This window comes from Mytilus edulis, chromosome 1 (assembly GCF_963676685.1).
Source record: "Mytilus edulis chromosome 1, xbMytEdul2.2, whole genome shotgun sequence".
NCBI classification, from domain to species: Eukaryota; Metazoa; Mollusca; class Bivalvia; order Mytilida; family Mytilidae; genus Mytilus; species Mytilus edulis.
Window position 1 is genome coordinate 95,300,495 of NC_092344.1, and position 23,847 is coordinate 95,324,341.

The 23,847-nt window shown below is 31.4% G+C and overlaps 1 protein-coding gene across 3 annotated transcripts; it reads left to right on the plus strand.

The window, feature by feature from the left end:
* The first annotated feature begins 806 nt into the window (after window positions 1-806).
* Window positions 807-23,556, plus strand: LOC139515785 (vasculin-like protein 1). Of its 3 annotated transcripts, none has more exons than XR_011662844.1 (12): window positions 807-1,828; window positions 4,871-4,968; window positions 8,278-8,356; window positions 10,739-10,929; window positions 11,637-11,852; window positions 12,476-12,548; window positions 18,099-18,187; window positions 19,970-20,068; window positions 20,259-20,417; window positions 20,693-20,787; window positions 21,290-21,513; window positions 21,662-23,556. XR_011662844.1 is itself a non-coding variant. In XM_071305480.1 (12 exons), the coding sequence occupies exons 2-12, from the start codon at window positions 4,897-4,899 to the stop codon at window positions 22,697-22,699; spliced, it is 1,293 nt and encodes a 430-aa protein (XP_071161581.1). In that variant the 5' UTR covers window positions 807-1,828; window positions 4,871-4,896; the 3' UTR covers window positions 22,700-23,556. The 3 variants fall into 3 exon arrangements, 2 of the variants coding, with proteins under 2 accessions (XP_071161581.1, XP_071161589.1); XM_071305480.1 differs by having other exon boundaries at window positions 21,290-21,386; window positions 22,577-23,556; XM_071305488.1 differs by having other exon boundaries at window positions 975-1,828; window positions 19,973-20,068; window positions 21,290-21,386; window positions 22,577-23,556.
* The last annotated feature ends 291 nt before the right edge of the window (window positions 23,557-23,847 follow it).

The following is a 23,847-nucleotide window of genomic DNA, read 5'->3' on the forward strand; positions in this document are numbered from 1 at the left end:
GTAAACTGTAGCTGTTATGATGCCAGCTGCCGTGCCGTGTGTTTTTCTTTTGAGATACGATATTTTCGAACAACAAAATGTCTCACCAATCCGACTACACTTTTTCGTCACATGTCAGAATTCAGGTTAATGATTGGTTAGAAGATCAGATATTTTCGCATACAGTGGAACATACATATTTAATTCTAAATAATCAATAAAAAGATTTCCACAAAAAATTGAGATACGAGGTTTTTGCATAACAGCGACGATATAGTGATCCGCTAACTTAAAAGCTTTATATGAGGGGGGATAGGAGGGGTCCTGATCCCGAAATCCCGTGCTTAAAAACACGAAATCCCGAGGTCCCGAATTTAAATAAAGTAAATCCCGACGTCCCGAAATCCCCCCAAAAAAAGAATTCCCGAATCCCGAAAGGGTCAATCCCGAAATCCCGAGCTTAAGAACACCTGATCCCGGAGTCCCGATAAAGGTCCTATCTCTTATATACACAGAGGGGCTCTTTATTAATAATTTTGAAAGTTTCAATATACATGATAGGGCCTACATTCACACATTAAACGCTAATTTAGTAAAATGAATGGACGACTTTATTTTTCATATATATGCTCATTAGTTTGAATATCTTTGAAAGGAGTATATAAAAAAAAGTTTGCCCACTCTAGCCGTTGGGTTAGTAGACTGGTTCGCCTGTCTAGATCAATGTGCATATTACATATTTCATATATCAAGAACGAGGTGATTATATATAGCGGGATCCCAGTCTATTGAGTTAGGTAAGAAAATATACGAAAGACGGAATTTTTGTATGTCCATTCCGACATCGTTTGTATTATTTACTTTTGAAATCTTGAGTTTTGTCAGTTTTCTATGTTTTTGTCTGATTTCAGAATATATTTGTCATTCGAAAACCTTGTCTGGAAGAGTTTTTTACAAACATTATCATTTATTCTTTTGTTTTTGGTTTGTTTTGAGATTATTATAGAAACATTACAATGCATGATGGGAAAACTTTGCGCCATATTTGTTACTTGCAAAGAAATTCATAAGTGATCGAACTATTTAAAAAGAAAAAGGAAAACTTTTGAACGTAAAATGAACATTGACAGTACCTGAAACAAATGCAGGAATAATTAGAGAAGCCATAATAAGTCAGTTTGGTCAATACTAAAACAGATAATAGACTTTTTAAACAATATTTAGAAGTAAACAATTCGCGGTTTATGTCTCTTTCGGCTCCATGTGTTGATATGCCAAATCATTTGAATTAGATAGCGATAAACAGAGTCCTATATGTAAGACTACCAACTCCATGTAGAATTAGCATTAGGAAGAGAAATATCTGTGTACAAGATAATTTGGATTTTGAGAATATTAGAAATTGAGAAAATAGAATCCGGTCAAGGTCAACGTTCGACAACTCTGTAAAACGTTTTTGGCATGTCATTTTTGAAAGTTGATGATTCTTGATCAGCCGATGACAACATATACGAAATTGTAATATAAGCAGATTGAAGATGCTCTAGTCTACGTTTTCCAGTTGTCTGCAGCTGTTTAATTTCACCAGAAACTTTTTTATGTAAGGTTGATAAATTGGCTACAATGACAAGCTGATTTCACAACTGTGGCAACTTTGCAGTTGCTGTTTCATTACTCTTCATTTCCATGATAGACTCAATGTGAAATTTTTCCTTGACAAATTGGTGTTGTTGTTTTATATTGTAAAGTGCCTTAATCTGCAGAGTGCAGTACAAAGAACAGGAGTTGGTAAAGAATCGTCAAGCTGTTACTGGGTTTAAAAAAAGAAGGAACATTCTTAAAAACCCTGGTAAGATATATTTTCTGATTCTTGTTTTAGGGTTATTCATGGGATCATATATAATTGTATTCATGTAGCTTTGAATTTTTTTTTAATTATAAGAAAAGATACCATTGTGGACATGGTGTTTAATTTGTTTTGGGAACTTTATTTTTAGATTTAATGTTTAATTAATATTTAATTAATACACATACTTCAAACAAAACATGCTTTATTTATTTTATTTTGTTTATTTTTGTAAAATTTCTAAATACAGTCTTTTAATTCGTATTTCAAGACATTTCAGTAAAGTTGCCAGTTAATGTTATTAGAAACAACATTACAAAGTGGTAGTTATTATTTGTGAATTTACATTTTAATTACGTTACAAAAATGTTTATTGTAAAAGTCAAATGAAACTTCAAATTGAAAAAAAATTATGTACATGTACATTTTTCTCGTGTCCAGTAAATAATTCTCAGATACATGTACATTTTACGTTTTTCGGTATGCAGTGTACTCAGTGTGACCTTTCTTGTAAAAATCCTGTGATCGCAATACACATGGTGATGGATCAGTCATTGAAATAAACTTATTATGATTGTATTGTACATGTTAAACACATGCTAAATATTCATGCTTCTTTGTTGATTGTTTACTAAGGTGACAATCAGTAAACTGAGTACAGCTTGAAAACACAACAGTTAATTAGCTGCCATATGTTCACATCATAAGTTCATAACAGACTGAGAGAAAAAAAATTACGATTAAACGATATGGATGTGTAAAAAATGATGAAGACCAAGTTTATGATACATTGTATATACATGCATTGGTTCAATAATTGGATAAACATTATTTTCCACCAGTCACTCATTTCATATGACTTTTCACCAGTCACTCATTTTATACGACTTTAATAAAATATGAAGCTTTTTAATGATCAAAATCAGTGTTTGTCAAACTGCTACATACATGTATTCAACCATTTTTTCTCCATTAATGTGTTTGGTTCAAATTTTTTGAAATTTTTATATTTTGTCAAAGGGTCAAAATAAATATTCTGTCAAAATTTTGTGAAAATAAACAAGCCGATTAATTTTAGTCAAGGTGTGTGGTAACACCTTAAATCTTAATTTTTAATACAGTTGTAAAATTTTCAGATATTAAGGTGAAAATCTAAAATAATTTAAACAAGTGATATAACATATAACGAAGAGTGACATTTTTAATTAGCTTTGTATCTTTGACCATCATAATTTTTAATTTGGTAAATTTTTACACTTGATTAAATATGGGGCTTAAATTAAAATATTGTTTGTTTGCCCTTTACCGACCGACCCTATAAATTCGTTCCGCCTGAAAATCTTTTATTTATGTTTACCAGCAAGATTTTATTTTATTTTATTTTTTGTTCCTACCAAAAATCTTATATTTGTATTTCCCGCTCAAAACTTTTTTACCGGAATTCTCAGGTTTTATCTTTCCTTTATAAGGTCTAGTCCGTTTGGTATCACATGAGCGTTTGACATGAATGAACACTTGCATTTGGAGTTTCAAAGCATTTGTTTGAAATCAATGTTGAAAGCTTTGAAATCATGATTTAACGAACGTTACTCTGTGTCTTTATACATGAAGAGCAGGGTTCATTCAAAAAAAGTTCGTCCAATACTAAATTATCAACGTGTGTACAAAATATTTTGTAAACAGACTTTGTATCCTATGTAGGGATGGCCTTTGGTGGTCCGTAGATTAGGATGATTATGTTAATGATGCCTTCGACCAGCATTGATATAGAATGAAATTCAAAACAGTGTGGCTGTGGTCATTGATTGACACATTGAATTCATCCATTGACTGGGACAATTTAGGTGAATGTTTGTATGTAACGACCACTGTTCACTATGTACTTTTTAAAGACACTTAAACTATGGGGTCACCAAAGGTTCTCAACACCTTAATAAAGTAATTCGAAAAATGAATCAGAAATAACACGATGTTTTAATTTATATTTATTATATAAATCAAAACATAAAGGTTATTCCTGATTCATTTTTCGAATTATTTTATAATTTAAGGCGTTAAGAAACCTTTGGTGACCCCACTGTTTAAATATCTATCGTAGGTACGTCGTGAACCGTGGTCGTTTCAGACAAACGTTCACGTAAATTGTCCCAGTCAATGGATGAATTTAATGTGTCAATCAATGGCCACAGCTACACTGATTTGAATTTCATTCTATTCTGATTTATATCTGACATGAACCAAAGTCTGTAAAGGGGAGAATATTTGGCAGTAAAATCGCCAAGTTTTTCCATACAGATCATTTATGAATGCGGTGTAAAATACGTGACAATTGAGTTTCAAGTCTTTTAGCATTTTTATTGGAAACACAGGCACACACAAAAACACTCTAGGGACTTTTTCTACTTGTAATGTACAATGTATTTCTGCCTGGACATATTTTACCAGAACAAAGTTATTTCTTACCTGCTTACAGAAAAACATTAGGTTTGAACCTTGAAGTAAGCGTTCAAGGTACAGAGTACTATTAGTGCAAGTTAAAATTCTTAAAAATTCCAGGTATGTAAACGTTTTAAATATGCCGCACAGCCCTATATTTTGAAATTTGAAAAAAAAGTTGTAGTGCATATGAATTAACTTCACATTCTACATGATACATTGTATTTTTTTTTCAAAACTTGGGACTATTATACTAATAGTCCTAGAAACTTATTAGCAAAAGCATACTTAAACAAAAGCAATACAGACAAAAATGACATCATGCAGATTTTGTATCTCTAAAATAAAATATTATACCTACCTGCCTACCCATGACAAAAAATGTACCGAGCTAAGTTATTTTTTGGGAAAGAAAAAGAAAATATTTTACCTACCTACCTACCCCTGTTTCAAAACATAGGGTCGGAAAAGGGCAAACAAACAATATTTTAATTTAGGCCTGGAATAAAGCAGTGAGTGTAGTTGGTGAAATAATTGTAAAACACTTTTGCTTTTGTACAAAATTTTCAGTCAGTCTTTGATAAGCTTGCCATTTGATTATCTTTGAAGGTAATGTTAGTGATGATGATCTTGTGATGGCCACAAACAACGCTCCAAAGCACGATTTTGCACCGGCTTGGCTAAAGATTCCATCACACGAAGCTCCTGTAAGTATTTTTAACAGTTATTTACTCAGTCTTCACCCTTAGTCTCAGGCCCAGCAGCTCAGGCTTGTAAAATTGCTTTAGGGCCTTTAAGAATCATCTCCACAAGCCAACAGAATCTGATTAGAATTATAAAAAAATTAAGATCTTGGGCTTTAGATTCTAAAGTTAATAATAGTGAAGACAACTTCAGGGTTCAAATAAGAGCTATCTCGCTTGCTCGAGGCAAATTGATTTAATTAAAACTGTAGCCAGCAAGTGAAACCCATCACATACAACAATGTAGTTCTCTCTTTTCTTTATTGTGGATCTTTTAATGTAAAAGAGAAAGTTTTTGTTTAAAAAATTAATGTGTTTGGAATATTGAAATCATCTGCCAGGAGAGGTCTTCAGTTCAGTATTTGGCTTCATTAACCCTTGATCCCCTGTTCTAAGTGGACAAGTCTGCTGGTATCCGTGGACGTCTTAGCCACCCGCATTGGTAGGGCAAGTTAAGCTAAACTCTGTGGATTTTTAATTTTTCATCAGAACTTTGTGTCTTGTATGTAGTATTTGAAGATAATATTGAATTATGAATCTCCATTATAGCGATTTACATGTACATGTATCAGCATTCCAATTATTCATCCAAACCACTAAATGGATTCTCTGTACTACATGTTTATTTTTTGTATCCAAATTAAGATAAGATTAGGCCTGTGTATTTTTTGTATCCAAATTAAGATAAGATTAGGCCTGTGTATTTTTAGCTCACCAGGCCCAAAGGGCCAAGTGAGCTTTTCTCATCACTTGGCGTCCGGCGTCCGGCGTCGTCGGCGTCCGTCGTTAACTTTTACAAAAATCTTCTCCTCTGAAACTACTGGGCTAATTTCAACCAAACTTGGTTACAATCATCATTGGGGTATCTAGTTTAAAAATTGTGTCTGGTGACCCAGCCATGGCTAAAAATAGAACATAGGGGTAAAATGCAGTTTTTGGCTTATAACTCAAAAACCAAAGCATCTAGAGCAAATCTGACATGGGGTAAAACTGTTTATCAGGTCAAGATCTATCTGCCCTGAAATTTTCAGACAAATCGGACAACCCGTTGTTGGGTTGCTGCCCCTGAATTAGTTATTTTATGGAAATTTTGCAGTTTTTGCTTATTATCTTGAATATTATTATAGATAGAGATAAACTGTAAACAGCAATAATGTTCATCAAAGTAAGATTTACAAATAAGTCAACATGACCGAAATGGTCAATTGACCACTTTAGGAGTTATTGCTCTTTATAGTCAATTTTTAACCATTTTTCGTAAATCTTAGTAATCTTTTACAAAAATCTTCTCCTCTGAAACTACTGGGCCAAATTTATCCAAACTTGGCCACAATTATCTTTGGGGTATTTTGTTTAAAAAATGTGTCCGGTGACCCGGCCAACCAACCAAGATGGCCGCCACGGCTAAAAATAGAACATAGGGGTAAAATGCAGTTTTTGGCTTATAACTCAAAAACCAAAGCATTTAGAGCAAATCTGACATTGGTAAAATTGTTTATCAGGTCAAGATCTATCTACCCTGAAATTTTCAGATGAATCTGACAACCCGTTGTTGGGTTGCTGCCCCTGAATTGGTAATTTTAAGGAAATTTTTCTGTTTTTGGTTATTATCTTGTATATTATTATAGATAGAGATAAACTGTAAACAGCCATTATGTTCAGCAAAGTAAGATTTACAAATAAGTCAACATGACCGAAATGGTCAGTTGACCCCTTTAGGAGTTATTGCCCTTTATAGTCAATTTTTAACCATTTTTCGTAAATCTTAGTAATCTTTTACAAAAATCTTCTCCTCTGAAACTACTGGGCCAAATTAATCCAAACTTGGCCACAATCATCTTTTGGGTTAGTAGTTTGAAAAATGTGTCCAGTGACCAGGCCATCGAACCAAGATGGCCGCCATGGCTAAAAATAGAACATGGGGTAAAATGCAGTTTTTGGCTTATAACTCAAAACCCAAAGCATTTAGATGAATCGCGCAACCCGTTGTTGGGTTGCTGACCCTGAATTGTTAGTTTTAAGGAAATTTTGCTGTTTTTGGTCATTATCTTGAATATTATTATTGATAGAGATAAACTGTAAACAACAATAATGTTCAGCAAAGTAAGATTTACAAATAAGTCAACATGACCGAAATGGTCAATTGACCCCCTTAGGAGTTATTGTTCTTTATTGTCAATTTTTAACAATTTTCATAAAATTTGTAAATTTTTACTAACATTTTCCACTGAAAGTAATGGGCCAAGTTCATTATAGATAGAGATAATTTTAAGCAGCAAGAATGTTCAGTAAAGTAAGATGTACAAACACATCACCATCACCAAAATACAATTTTGTCATGAATCCATCTGCTTCCTTTAATATTCACATAGACCAAGGTGAGCGACACAGGCTCTTTAGAGCCTCTAGTTTCTCCTTCCTAGCATACAAGGATAAACGTATGCTTTGTCCTCATAAATTAGAACAACTGTTGGAAGTAGTCTTGAAAAAATGACTCAAGGTCATGAATATTCATTAAAAAATTAAGATAGATTTGCTTCCTATAATGTCAAATTTGTTCATGAATAAATTATATATGTGGTAATGAAACAGCACACCAACAACACAAAATCCCTTCAAACCATCCTGAGTTTTATTAATTTTCCAGATTATTTTAGCCGTAGAGTACTATTATAAGTCATTTTGTAAGTCTTTTGTAAAATTTATATGGAACGAAACAGAAATTGATTCCTTATGCTTGTAAGTTAAGACTTTGGTTGGCTTGCTTCTTTGTTTGAACAATGTATGTATCAGAATGAAGATTCTAATATGACGTCCTTATTACGCTTTGTAAACAAAGCCATGTTCTAATGAGCACAAAATATGTTTGACACATGCGCATGTTCTAATGAGCACAAAATATGTTTGACACATGCGCATGTTCGTAAGTTTTAACTCGTTGGAATCTATATTGTTTGCAGGTGTTAATTGTAATAACAATGTTTAGGCAAACGATTATATAAACAAAGCAAGCAAACCAACCAAAGTCTTAATTTAAGGAAATTAACTCAAATAAGGCAGTAAATGGGTATATTTTTTTTGTTGGAATAGTAGATGTGTATGTTTGTAACTATAGATATATTATGATTAAAGCATAATGAAAAATAATTTTTTGGTTTTTGATTTATCATGAATCAACAGTCTCTGAATTAATATCATATTTGCAGTAGAAATTACAACTTAAACATTCATAATCATTGTTGTTTGGTTAATGTTATGTAATTTAATTTTTAGAAGCAATCAGGATCCAAGCCTTTTGATAGTGACAAAAGCAACAGCAGACCAAGATCTCATAAAGATGATTCTTTCTTTAGTAAGATATTTACTTGTTTGTATAATGATTATGTTTTTTTTAATAAATGTATCTGATACAAAATAATAGTCAGTGTTCCAGCTAGGATTTGAAAATAGAGGGGCGCGTTTTTAAAAAGGGCACTTTAGCGCGTTCTCACTGAAAAAAATCAAATACTTAATATTACCACATAAAGACATATTTCTTGATAAATGGTGGGTTTAAGATGAATTTGCAACGCAATGCGCTGCGTTGTTTTGTAGAATTATTTTTATTACACTTGTGAAATGAATTGTGCATGTCAGTTTAAAAACTTCACATAAATCTGCAATACAGTCAGGAACAATACTTAACATTTTCTCTGAAGGCCAGCCTGGATCCAAAAGTTTTTTCAAGGGCCCTGTAGAATTGTTTTAGGCCTTACCAAGTTTGTTTTTACTGCAGGCACATACATATTAATAGTCTTGAATGTTCTTATATAAAAGCCAAAAATATATGTTTGAAATACCTTATACATGTAGCTTGTTTCTTATTATGATGGAAATAATAAAGGAATTAAATAAACATGAGTTTTTCAGAATTAAAATCCATTTAACCATGTATTTTCAGACTGGTGAACTTTATATATATTTGTAATATTATTGGAAAAAAAAACAAAAAAAACAGCCCCCCTTTCCATACCCCTAGATGTAAATTATTTTAATAAAAAAAAGTATTATCAGTTTCACCCCAAGAAATTATTATAAATTTTTTCATGAATGAATCTTAGCAGTTGTAATCAAAATGATTTCCAAAATGAAATTCCTACTGTCTATAAATAACAATGAAATGTAACTGTTTCCTGTTAATAAGGGGTTTCCCGAATTTTCCCGCCAAAAAGCACATGGCTTTCAACAATTGTAAACAAAGCATTCAATTTGTGATCATGGATTACAGTTTTAATTAATTTAATTTGGATATAGATATTCAACTTAAGGTACAGTCAAGCAATGTTTTTACTTTCTTCTGGATTAAAACTAGTTTGAAAGATCAGTTTAAAAAATAAAAACATCAAAACAAAAACGATCTGAATTGTGAATATTCAGTGACCCATAAATTTTTTGAACTCTGCTACGGAGGTCAAAGTTACATCATGTTTCATGCATTTTGCGTGTTGGCCTATTGGAATGATTCTTTTTAAATGACATAATAAATAACAAATACAATAGAAATGAACACCGTTCACATTTATTTTATAAATTATATTTTGCATCGTCAGGTGTTAAAATAATCAATTCATTCAACTTCGATGTTTGGTGCTTCAGGGTAAAGGGATTAGACAGGGTCGTAAATTTCACCTGATTAAGTAATTGACTCTAATCAAATAGGTGATTATAATCAGGTAACAAGTGTCAACAATTTTAATCTGTTGTCTTAATGAAGTGTGTGTATAAAGAACTCAACAAAATGGCGACGATATGAGGAAAAAAGATTGTTTTTTAAACTTTTTTTCAAAAGGGCACAGAGGGGCGCAGGGGCGCTTAAAAAAGGCAGAGGGGCGCAAAATTTCGGGGGCGGGGCGCGGCGCCCCTCCATTTCATGCTAGCTGGAACACTGATAGTGTATTAACAACGTACAGGCGGATATATATATATATATTCCTCTAATTATTTGGGGATTTAGGTTTAACCCTATCTGGACCCATTGTTTTAAAAAAAATAATCAGCATGTAGTTTGTTATGTGTGATCTCAGTAGATGGTTTATTACCAATTGTGATTAGGTCAATTAAAGGGGAACCACTTGTGATAAGTCAACAATATTTGGTATACAGTAACACATCTTATTTCCCTTGGTCATCAGCTGTTTTCTTTGAAACTTTTGCAGATATAACATGTTAGAGTTAGTGAATATGTGTGCTTAAGGGGAACCACTTATGTTAAGACCATGGTATTTAGTATGCAGTTGAATAAGCATTGGCACATCTTATTTACATGGGAATTATTTGGCCCACCCCGTCAGTCAACCTGTTTATTAAAAAAAAACACCTTTACTTAGTCATTCTATTTAAATGATTTTGAGGGAGTAGGAAGTCACTTCAAAAGTCCTGCAACAACTGACATATTTTGTTAGTAATTATAATATATTAGGGCAAGAAGGAAAGTTAGACACATGATGGTGATCATTATTGGTAAACATAAAATGGACTTGTTGCCAATAATGACATAAATGAACTTGTTGTCAATAATGATCACCATCATGTGTCTAACTTTCCTTTTTGACCTCCTTCATTCATTAAAATGGAAAAGCCCTTACTGCCTTCATAGACACTGTGAATACATGTATTGAATAAATATGAATATTCATTAAGTTGATTAACAATACTTATTGGTGTTTAATAGATAATGAAATGTGTTTTATTTTAGATAAACGACACCCTTTAGCTGGTGGTAAATACAGACATCATTCAGTGGAAGACGATTACTACAGTGGATATCCTCCTTATGGTCCATATGGTTACTACAATGGCTATGGCATGCCCTACAACTCTCAACCTTCTATTTATAGATCACCTAGTCGTGAGGGGAAGTACCCTCCAAACATGAGATTTAATCAGGTATTTGGTTTATATTGAAACTAAACTAGTCTTTTTCATGCGACTCTTATATCATAGTAATTTGAATTGTTCGAATGATCACAATTTCATATTAAATTTTTGGTTGAGGTAGTTTTTGATGAAGTTGAAGTCAAATAAATTGAAACTTAGTACACATGTTCCCTATGATATGATCTTTCTTATCTGAATGCCAAATTAGAGTTTTAACCCATTTTCACGGTCCACTGAACATAGATAATGATAGTGTGGATGGGGCATCTGTGAACTATGGACCCTTTCTTGTTATTAGTATGTTTTTGTATTTATTGCCTACAGCTCAAAAGATTTAAAAAGAAGTAAGGTTTCTGATAAACTGTAAATATTCAGCATCATTTAGCTTAAAATAGAGCAGTGGATTATTTATTTATTTTAAAAAATTAAAAAAAAATTGTAAACAATTTGACAAAAACACTAAATTTTATTTATATTTTAACATCAAAAAGTCCTTTATGTTGTGCATATTATTTAACCAAAACTGAACCTTTTTATAAGCAACATTCTTCTTGAGAGATTCTGTATGATCAAAACATCTTTGTCAGAATCTGTTGTTGATAGGAAAACAGTAATTTGCTCTGACATTTAGACCCATGAAAAATTTATACATGTATTACCATTTTTAAATGCATTTGTAATTAGATTATAATTCAACATATTTCATGTCATTGTAGATAAATGGTGCCCCTTACCCTCCAGGATATTATGACCTCTACTCTTTTGATTACTATCATGGTGACCATTCTTACTACGCCAATTACCCGAACAGCAGAGTCAATACCAAACGTGGAAATTATGAAAGAGATGGAAGGACAAACTCCAAGGATAAAGAAGACAAATCAAAAGGAAAAGATGATGACAAAGACAAACCTCCATTTCAAGATGAATTTGTACGTTATTAATATACTGTGGATTCATTATTCTTTTTTGTCAAGTTCAATTATTGTGGATGCCTATAATAGTTATTTAAAAAAATTTAACATACAAGCCTACAGCAAATTTGAATTTTGTTGAATATTTAATTTGAATTCAGGGTTTACATATACTATCAGAATCCACGAAAATAAAGACCCCACAAATAATTGGAATCACCAGTAGATTAAATACTAATAAGTAATTTGTTTTCAGGATTGGTCTGACATAAAATATATACCATATATAGTATTTGAAAGGATGTGTTGTCATTCATTAACATTTAAACTAAAGTATGACTGGTACATGAATTTTGCTTTTGAATAAGATCACAATAAAAATTGAAGTCTTTTTTTAAACCATGAAATTCGTTTTATGTTAATTTCAAAATTGTGTTTGTTTATTTCTCAGGTGTTTCTTTGACATTATATTCAGCTTTCAGTTTTACCTTTTTAATCAAAGAAAAAGTTTGATGGTTTCATAAATAGGAATGAACAGATTACTTTATATTTTAACCTTATCTTTATTAATAAATTATTAGTTGAAATAGTTTGATTTGTAGACATTGTATCATTGTACATGAATGAATTTATACTTGTAGCCATCACTTAATGGAGAAGAAAAATCTGAGACGTCTACGAATGGCAAGCTTACAAATGGCAGTAGTGTGTGGGGTATGTTATTTCTGACAAACTCTTTTTGTATCAACTAGCTAGGGAAACTTGAATCTACACACATACATGTACTTACTGTATTCCTATTATCATACACCTTATCGCTATTTGTCCGCTATTACTGGATATCACACAGGTTCCCGTAAAAATTTGACATCATAAAACAAAATATCTGACGCCACAATGGAAAAGTGATTGTTGTATGCGTCAAAAGTTCAAGCAGCCGGGTTAGCGATGAGGTGTATTGAGTAATGTCTATATATTTTGATCAACACCATGGAAAACATGTGGACAAAGGAGTAGGTCTGGTAAGGGCCGATTTTGACCTCAAATTTCAGGTTCATCTGACGAAAGATTTTGGACACTTTTTGGGGAAAGACAGCTTCATGTCCACCCTCACGTCAATCATTTTGTTTTTATAGTCTGGGAAACCCCTCAAAATGTCATACTGTAATCAATGAGCAGAAGGCACACCATTGGACAGATTAAGGTAGCACTACAGTCTAACTGATTTTTGGGGAAAGACGGCTTGAAGCCGTCAATCCCCTATGGGGTTGACCAGAGTGACATTCCCTCACATCATTCATTTTGTTTTTATAGTGGGGAAAACTCCCCAACAAATCTTACTTAGATTGAAGAGAAGGAGACCCAAAAATGAATAGTTTGACTTTAAACACTTTTTTACACATTTCCCTTCTGTTTCTGACGAAATTATCGTATCTTGAGCTCTTCTTTACACTTTTTACGATTCTTTTACAATCCGGAAAAATCAGTATGACGAGATATTCTAAAAATATCCAACCTACTTGTATTTTATAGTGACGTCATTCTTGGAATGCCAGACTTTGCAGAAGCAGGGATATCCTTCACTGGTTATTTAAATCATTCCCAGAGATCGTGCACTAATTACAAATTGGTATTTGCTAAATCTAAACATAATATTGTTTGCTGTAGATGATTCAAACATCAACATGCAATACTTTAATTTGTAGGTCAGCATCTTTCAAAGTAAACAAAGATCGTGGGGTAACATGAGATAGGGGAGAGAAACGATTTTATTGATTTTTTTCTGTAAAAATTCTGTTTTGAGAATCTTCCTCCAATTCAGGAGCACCTCAACTGATGAGTAATTATCCACTAAAATAAAAGTTAATGTATTTAAACACTTAAAATGTGACATTTCATTGGATTAGTAGTCTTCCATTTAAACTAAATTTTTGTGTACCAACATAATCATTGTAATTGTAAAAAAAAAAAAAAAAAAATAAAAAATGTTGCATTTTGTAGTTTCAACCTATTTATTCATGAAATTTACAAATATTTCAAATTTAGGATTTGGAAACAAGCTTCACACAGTTTACATCAATCATATTGTTTTGTATTAGTACCTGTTTCCCTGTGATGAGAGTTGTAACTGGGAACTTTATCAATGGAAATTTAAAACTGAATAGATTTTTCAGTCCACACTTTCTTAAGAAAAAAATTAAAAATCCAAGAGTACTGTCACAAAAAATGGAAAATGGCCCTAGCCTGCAGTTCAGTGGTAAACAATCAAGATTTCAAAAAATATTGTAGTTGCTGTGAAATGACAGAATTCAGTTGAATTTTAGATAATTAACTATCAACTTTAATCAAATGTGTAGATTTAGAACATGCAGATCTTTTCCATTGGTCCAAATTGAATCCTAAACTAAGGAAATGAAATTACGTAAACAACAATTGATTTCAATATTGTCAACCTTTTTGCATGTTCTAGCTGTTCTCTTTTATCATTCTTTATATGAAGACTATCAAAAGATACCCCCCCATTCCAAAAAAAAAAATTAAATAGAAACAAGGGCCGTCTTTCCCCTCAGAGCTATTCAGCTCTTTGATTAAGGAAAAAAATTTTATCACATAATTTTGAAGTAAGTATTATTCTGCACAGTTTGTAAAAATCCAAAAATCATTATCATATCACAACAGGGAGTACATTGATAATGAACTTATGTAAATAAAAGGACATGGTAATTTATCTAAATATATAGGCATTTAGGAGGGGCTCTTATGTCAATCATCTGTTGATGCCAGTGTCCAGCTGTTAATCACTGACCACAATATAAATAGTGTGGTCTTATCTCATTGCATCATGTGTATTGCAACAAAAGTAATTTATATTACATGGAAGTAAACCGAGAAAAGGGATAAGTAATTAAAAAAGAGAAAATCTAACCAAAATGAACAAATACATATATATAAGGATAAGAAGAATATGGCTCTGGATCTATCTTCTGTTAGGAGTTTTAGGCACTTAAACCAATTTTAAGTTTATGTGAAATTTTTAAATTCCATAAAACTGAGAAAATCATGTAGGACACTCTATTTTCAGGAAGGGGATGGTCTTGATCTTTTTTTAGAACATATCTTTTATTGCATAATTTTAATGTTCTAGCTAATTTCATAGTATAGCTCTTTTTAAAATAAGCTTCGCAGAAGCATGGATATTACCAGAGAAATATGTATATGTCTCTGCCTCCACACATTGAAAAATCATTCACAGTATTTGTTTTATATTTAATAAAATTAATCTAATGCCCTGAAATTTATATGTGAATAAATATCTGCCATACATAAATTGTGTCTTTATTTGATTTGTAAAACGAATTTTATCCATTATTTACATTTATCACAGTCCATCACAGTAAACTAATTGAGCTATAAATAGATCAAATAATTTTTGTGTTTACAATCTCTAAACAAAAATCGTATTTGTTATGTATTTTATTTCTTTGAATAAATAAATTTGAATTAATGAAAATAATTTTGATTACTAAAATATTATTGTATTAAGTTAAAAGTTTTCTAAAAATTATTTGTATTTAGGGCATGGTTCTCGAGGTTATTTCATATTTTGTAAACAATCAACATGGCGGCCATGACATGTGTGTGGTTTAGGCTCATTTTACAAAATTGTATCTGACAAAAGTCAGATTTCTTTTGCTTAAAAGGATTTATATGTTAATTTCAATAAATTATTCAGAAGGAGGTACATTCTCTTTCAATTAAATGTCTGATTCTGTTACTATTTCCAGTTTTATCAAAACTCTCCAAATGAAGGCTCTTTGCTGTAAGTTGTAATCATTAATATTCAAACCCTTTGAATTTTAAGTTATAACCATGATAATTGAGAACTTTATCAATGGATAATTAAAACTGAATAGATTTTTCAGTCCTCACTTTCTTGGGGGAAAAAAAAGTGGTACACAATAAAAATTCTAAAATATATTGTAGTACATGTAGTTGTTCAATTCAATTGAACTCTTACACGACCTTCGTATATTGGAATGACACATTGGTTTTCGCACTATAACTTTAGTTTAAGTAAATAGAAATCTATGAAATTTAAACACAAGGTTTATGACCACAAAAAAATGTTGGATTTGATTTTGGGAGTTTTGGTCCCAACAGTTTAGGAATTAGGGGTCTAAAAAGGGCCCAAATAAGCATTTTTCTTGGTTTTCGCACAATTACTTTAGTATAAGTAAATAGAAATCTATGAAATTTAAACACAAGGTTTATGACCATAAAGGAAGGTTGAGAATGAATTTGCGAGTTTTGGGCTAACAGTTCAGGAATTAGGGGCAAACAAGGGGCCCAAATAAGCATTTTTCTTGGTTTTCGGACCATAACTTTAGTGTAAGTAAATAGAAATCTATGAAATTTAAACACAAGGTTTATGACCATAAAGGAAGGTTGGGATTGATTTTGGGAGTTTTGGTCCTTACAGTTAAGGAATAAGGGCCCAAAGGGTCCAAAATTAAACTTTGTTTGATTTCATCAAAAATTGAATAATTGGGGTTCTTTGATATGCAGAATCTAACTGTGTATGTAAATTCTGAATTATTGGTCCCGTTTTCAAATTGGTTCAAATCGGGGTCCAAAATTCAACTTTGTTTGATTTCAACAAAAATTGTATTTTTGGGGTTCTTTGATATGCTGAATCTAAACGTGCATTAAGATTTTTGCTTATGGGGCCAGTTTTCAAGTTGGTCCAAATCAAAGTCCAAAATTAAACATTGTTTGATTTCAACAAAAATTGCATATATGGGGTTCTTTGATATATGCTGAATCTAACCATGTATTTAGATTTTTGATATTATACCATAATAGGTAAATGTCCAATTTAAAAATTTTAAGTTGAAGTTCTTAGACCACATTCATCCTGTGTCAGAAACCCCTGTTGTGTCTACTATTTTATCACAATCCAAATTCACAGCTGTATCAAACTTGAATGTTGTGTCCATACTTGCCCTAACTGTTCAGGGTTCGAACTCTGCAGTCGTATAAAGCTGTGCCCTGTGGAGCATCTGGTTGATAATTAACTTTCAACATTATGATGTTTATCATCAAATGTTTTGATTTAGAAGGTACAGATCTCATTGGTCCAAATTGACTCAATGATGAATTCTGAAAGAACAATACACAACAATTGATTTCATTATTGTCAACCTTTCTACATGTTCTAGCTATTCTTTTGCTCTGACTATAAAAAGATACCCCCAAAAATAGAAACAATGGCCGTCTTTTCCCTCAGAGCTCTTCAGCTCTTTGATTTAACACTTAAGGTTCTATTTCAGTTGATTCAATTAGTTTATGTGTAAGATTTTATCTGAGTTACTCCTTAAAAACGCTCCGATTCAAGCTTAAATATGAAAAATCTATCAAATATGCAAAAGAAGTGTCACTTTTCAGATGATTTTTGTCAAAAATGAAAGTGGCCGCATTCGTGTTTATTCTCAACCTTTATATATGTTATGTATTATAATCAAATACAACTTACATTTCAATATTAAGAATGAACACAAATGCAGCCACTTTCATTTAAGACAGAAACCGTCTAAAATTTAACTAAAATGCTAAAATTGTGAAGATTTCAGTAATTTAGAAAGATTTAATGATGCTAGTACCTGATATATGTGCATTGTATTGTCTAAAACAGTCCATATCTATGAAACAGAAGCATTATGCTTTCCAATAAATAACTAAAAGTTTACATTTTAACAATTTTGTAAAACTGCTATATTTTGGGGCCAAAAAGGGGTTTTACCAGACCTACTCCTTTTAACCACATTTTGTCTGATCATTATTATGAAATTCCTGAATATTATGATGTTTATCATCAAAATTAATGATAAATGAAATAGAATAGTGTTTGTTGTAGTTCCAAGATTGTGAAAGAGCAGGGAATATTGTAGCAAATCTATAAACTGAATAAAGAAGGCAAAAGAGTCTGTAAAAAAAAATCGTCATATTTTCATGTTTTATGATTTGAAGAAACATTTTGTGATGCCTATACTTTTCTTGTGTATTAAGAATGGTATGGGCAAAAGGGAGGGGAAAATGTAGATTGATGTTTTTATGCACAGAAGTTCAAACAAGTTGTTCACCTGAATTATGATCATGTGCGTAATCAGAATATGTAACATGTTATTGAATTTTATTTTATGTTGTAATGTACCAGTATTTTATGTTAAGGATACAAATGTTAAAACATCAATTTTGATTTTGTAGAACACCCTCCTCATGGAAAAGGAAGTTCAAGTAAACTATCAGACAACCGACAGACTGCCAACATTTATAAAACACTTGTGCCAAATAAAGTATGTATGATCAGTAGCGGATAATATGTATATTGATATAAAACATAGGAAGTGGTATGATTGTCAATGAGACAACTCTCCACCAAAGACCAAATAACATACAAGTTACCAACTACAGGTCAGAGTAAGGCCTTTAACCATGAGCAAAACCCATATATCATAGCATGCTGTAAAAGACCATAAAAAGACATGTAAAACAATTCAAATTGAGTCTGCTTCAAAAACTTTTTACCAATAAATTGTCCAGTCAGGGCAGTCCAGTGATTTTAGCATATGATGTTTAAAGACCTTTTCTACTTTAATTGTTTTATACAGAAATTATATCTCTTTGAAATGTAAATTCAATGAAAAATTGCAATGAAATAACATTATAGGTACATTTCTTGAAATTTTTATTTGTGTTGTAAAACACTTTAAGGCTAACTTTAAAAATGCAACACTCATTTTGTGGATTTTTTTTACCAAATCATGTTTGATCCTTATAAAACTACTATTTATGCTTATTATACTTCTTTCTCCGACGAAAAAAATCAACATCTGACTTATCTGTGGTAATGAAACCTACCAGATTTTTTAGATCACACAAATTTCAGAAAATGAAATTTTGAACCAATAAAAAGATTTTTTCATTTTTTTTTTCTTTGTGAAACAGTTCTTTCAATCCTTGGCCACACTTAAATCAGTTAAAAAATGTTACATCTCAATATTGCTAAGACTGAGGAATAAAAATCTGAATCAAACCATTAGAATACTGCAAACAAGAAAACGTGCTGCAACTAGACAATTTGACGTCAGAAACTCATCGTACTGTCCTTCTGACAATGATATTGGTAGACGGGATTTGTTGAAGACCATCAATAACCACATAAACATGTAGTGACAAAGGCAACGTCATTTGTGAGACTGGTCTACTACCGCAACATCAACTGCTAATCAAATTGCTGAATGCCATTTTGCACAGATTTATGGCAAAAATGTTTCCCATTGATTGATTTTCCAAAGAATCGACTGTAAAAACATTTAAAGCCTTAAAGTTTCAACCGCATAAACACCAAAACCCATTGTAATGGGTGGAACAACGGCAAAATCAGAAGGTGCAAAACAGAACCCAAAACATGCCGAACAGAATTGATTGACCTTTCTGACAATCATTTTGGTGTTTGTTACTGGCAATCATTGCTTTTAACGTTGACACATTCATTTGTAAGAGGAAAACCAGGTTTTCAGTGTATACCACAATATTTGAACATTGAAAATGACGTAATCAATTCAACTTTCGAACTTGCATTTTTTTTTAAACATTGAAGTAAGTTTGTTTACAAAAAGTTGCAAATTTGAAAATGGGAATTAAAAAGAATAATCTAGTGTTGCGTTTCTAAAGTCGATCAGTATATATTGTCAAGCTTAGTTTCAAATATTTGAAAATGACTATGATTGAAAAACTGAAATGTACAATGTAAATAATATTAAAAGATGTGTGTTTCTGATTTTCAAACTTTCGATATTATCCTCTCATCCAGCAAGTTATAGATGGGATTTAATGTTTCATCCCTTCATTCATTTGTTTGGCTTTCCTAGTTAAGATTCAGAACTAAAGCAATTACAAGTAGACCATTTGTCAGTTGATCATCATGATTGATCCACACTTGGCTTTCTATTACACACACATGGTTATGGATAAGGTTTACGTTATGTTTTGTTAACATTGTATGTATTTATGTATGTTTGGCTGTAAAGTATTTACATTAAGTTATATTATACTGTTTTAATTTTGTCTCACAGCAGAGTGCTGTAAACAGAAAACCAGGAAAGGAAGGTCTTAGGTTGAATGGTGGCTTACAGAAGGAACCATTTAGCTCAGTCAAAACCAATTCTAAAGAGGTAATAAGCCAAGTTAGTTGCAGCCTGGTGTTCAGTTTTTGTTGTTACTTTATCTTTCTATCTGTTGAGGGGGTATTTTACAACATAAGCTCTTAGTCAGAAAAGCTTTATCCATGAGCAATTAAATATGACCCCCATATAAATGGTGTTTCAGTTAATGATATTGAACCATCGTTTTTTTTTTTTGCAGGCTCCTACTTCACCAATAGAAATTCTTAACACTAGATTTGTTACCCAACCTCGAAACCTTGGTAACAAAAAGAGCGAATTTTTGAGAGCATTGAGAAAAGAAAATAGTGGATCTGACAGACAAGAATCAAGTCAGAGTAAAGATGGATGGCCAATCAAGGTAAGGAAAATTATTAATAGAAAATAATGGAATATTACACTAAACCTGAAAAATGAATTGACAAGTAATGATTGAATTCTTATGTTAATTTGAGTGCAAACATTTCTTAAAATGAAAACTGACATAAATAGGAAATCTTAAAGCACTCTTTAAATCTATTTTTACATGGAAAATATGTTTATTGATGTAAATTAAATATATACTTTTTTGTCACCTACAATATGATATTATAACTAAGCATTTTGTCTGATGTCTTTCTCCTTGTTACATTTTAGAATGATCATACAGACCAATTAACCAATGGAGTAGAAAGCCTTGCCATGGATGATTCTTCTAACATGCTATCCAGTTCTTTAGAGGCTGAACAGAGGTACATTATATAAGGAGGGACAAAAGTAAACGTACATGTTACGTAGAATTAAAAATTTAATTAGAAATTAAGGATATGTATTTAAAGATAACTTTATTATCTGTTAGAAAGATAGCAATAAACTTTTTTTAATTGACAGAATGGATAAAGTTAAATATCTTTGATTTGTTCATTGACATAACAAATTAAAGTAAAAACCAAAGGATGTGTAAATACAAGAACCAATCTTGGTGAAAGCATGTTATTTTTGTCCTGCTTTGTCTACTGTTATTTTTGTCCTGCTTTGTCTACTGTTATATTTGTTGACAAAAACAAAGATATATCTGTGGACATGTTGTAATTGTACTGCATCTGCTTTGTCAACTGTTATATTTGTTGACAAAAACCATAAAGATATATCTGTGGACATGTTGTACATTTGTGATTGTAAAAATAGTTAAGTGAATGATTTTAAAGAAAAAGTGTATTTCAAGTTATTCTTGAACCTGCTACTTTTCTTTAGGCTTCTAAAAGAAATGGGATGGAATGAAACAGATCAAGAAGATTATGAAATAACAGAAGCTGACAAGAAAATGTTTCAGGATCTCTATTCCAAACAGGTATTTTACGTAAATTTTACTACAGTACAAAGAATATAGTTTTGAAATACACGAATGACTATTCAAGTAGTTTATCCATATATGCTTGTCTGTGTCCTCTGTTATGATTAAGATTCAAGTAAGACTTGTATTTAGAGATTTTGGGAATTATTAAAGATAAAATTGAGAATGGCAACAAGAAATTAAGATTCAAGTAAGACTATTGTATTTAGAGATTTTGGGAATTATTAAAGATAAAATTGAGAATGGCAACAAGAAATTAAGATTCAAGTAAGACTATTGTATTTAGAGATTTTGGGAATTATTAAAGATAAAATTGAGAATGGCAACAAGAAATTAAGATTCAAGTAAGACTATTGTATTTAGAGATTTTGGGAATTATTAAAGATAAAATTGAGAATTGCAACAAGAAATTAAGATTCAAGTAAGACTATTGTATTTAGAGATTTTGGGAATTATTAAAGATAAAATTGAGAATGGCAACAAGAAATATGTCCATGAAATAACAACCCGACCAAAGAGCAAAAATCAGCTGAAGACCACCAATGTGTCTTTAACACAGTGAGAAAATACCACATCTGGAGTCAAGATTCAGCTGGATACTAAACTACAAAAGAAGCTTCTTTTTAAAAATATAGATATCATAATCCATAAAAGAGATGACAACCTATTAACTGGAATTTCCCAAAAAATAATATGTGTAGAGGATCTTCAAATATGGACAGCATAGACAATAAAAATGGCTGTATTTTGCCTTCTTATGTCAGGCACATCTTAGTTTATCCGTCATTCCTCTTTGATCATTAGACAAACTAATCAATTTTGTCAGATAATTGTATGGATTTTTGTCAGATAATTGTATGGATTTTTGTCAGATAATTGTATGGATTTTTGTTCATCCTATTTTATAATTGTTCACATATGTTTCTTGGACTTTCAGTGTAGTTCAAAACAAATCAAAAGAAATTATATATTTGTAATATGCAACTCTTGTTATTTGACAAAACCTAATTGAATGTGCATAAAGTCTGCTAATGACTGTAATTTAATTCATTTACATGGAAACTTTGTGAAGGATTGCTAGACAGAGTACAAAGTATACATAATCTGCTATTAAAAGATAAAAAAATCTCTATATTTTCTTTTGTGAAGCAAATGTTCAATCTAATACTCTTTACCCTTTTTTTCAGCAAAACCGAAATACACGTGTGAATAAAACATTCAGCCCCAAGCATATTCCAGTATACCAGCCAAATGCTCAGGAGTTAAATGACACACTGTCATCATCTGATTCTGATTCTGATGGACAGTAGTGGCAGTTTTTTGCAGCAAATTAAACAGTGCTTGACAATTTTGTGATTTTTTTCCTTGGAGAATTCTCCTATTATTGGCAGAGTTACTTCCCATTAATAAGTTTTCCTGTGAGGAGAAACTTTGATTAATTTGTGTGAGAAATGGACTCCGCTGTTTCAACTGCCGGTGCACGGGATGCACAAATGCAATCATAGGACTTTATTTACTAGTCCAACTCTTTTTTATCATCTAATCATTTAACTACAGAAAGGAAACACAGAGATGGTGTTAAATATTTCTTTAGGAAATCAAACCTATTTTTATAGATTTTTGTGAAATGTTTTTGTAGATATGACAATGAGCCTGAATAAATGATTTGAGTTAGTAAATGACATATATAGATTGATATTTTAATTTTCCTTTTCTGAATAATTTTGTTTAATAAGGTGGACAAGAAGTTTAAAACAAATCAGACTACAAGAGTTATATGTTTTGTTTGTATGATGAAATATTTTGTTGATTTGGTATGAGCAGCATTTAGTGATCAGTTGAGTTATTTCATGTTGAATTATAGTTGGCATTTAAATTTGTCTTTGCTTGAAATGTATATTTATGTGCCGGTATGATTTTTAAATGTAATTTAAGCTTAACAGGCACTTTTGGTTTATGTTCTGGTTGACTTAATTTGTAGATGATCTGTAATTCAATTTGTGTTTTGTATACTATCATTTCTATTCTCAGTAAGGCCATAGTTGAAAAAAAAACAGTTGTTTAGGGGTTTCTTACCTTATTTCAGTATGCCTACACCTGAAGTTTAATGTCAATCTTGACAAAATTACATGTCTCTGCATATACTCCAAATAAAAAAAATGAAAAATTTAAGTACAAAATCTGCATATACTCCAAATAAAGAAAATAGAAAAAATGAAGTAATCTGTCTACCTGCCCTGATTTTCTTGAGGAGGAAACCCTAAAACATCCACTTTTTTGTGTGGCCTAAGTGATTTATAAGAACTATTTATAAACAAAATAAGAAATTATCGCTTATTCTACCATGTTTACTCCCATTATTGAACAATAAGGTACTTGAACTATATAGAAATATAGTAGCATCTTTCCCTCCCCTTCACTGATAAATATTAAAGCATCTCATTGGACACAAAGCAGT

Bases quoted from the DNA above. Each gene is read 5' to 3' on its own strand.
- LOC139515785 (XM_071305480.1), top strand. From the start codon at position 4,897: ATGGCCACAAACAACGCTCCAAAGCACGATTTTGCACCGGCTTGGCTA. The intron at 8,357-10,738 runs GTAAGATATTTA...GTTTTATTTTAG, and splicing joins TAAAGATGATTCTTTCTTTA to ATAAACGACACCCTTTAGCT. The intron at 10,930-11,636 runs GTATTTGGTTTA...ATGTCATTGTAG, and splicing joins CAAACATGAGATTTAATCAG to ATAAATGGTGCCCCTTACCC.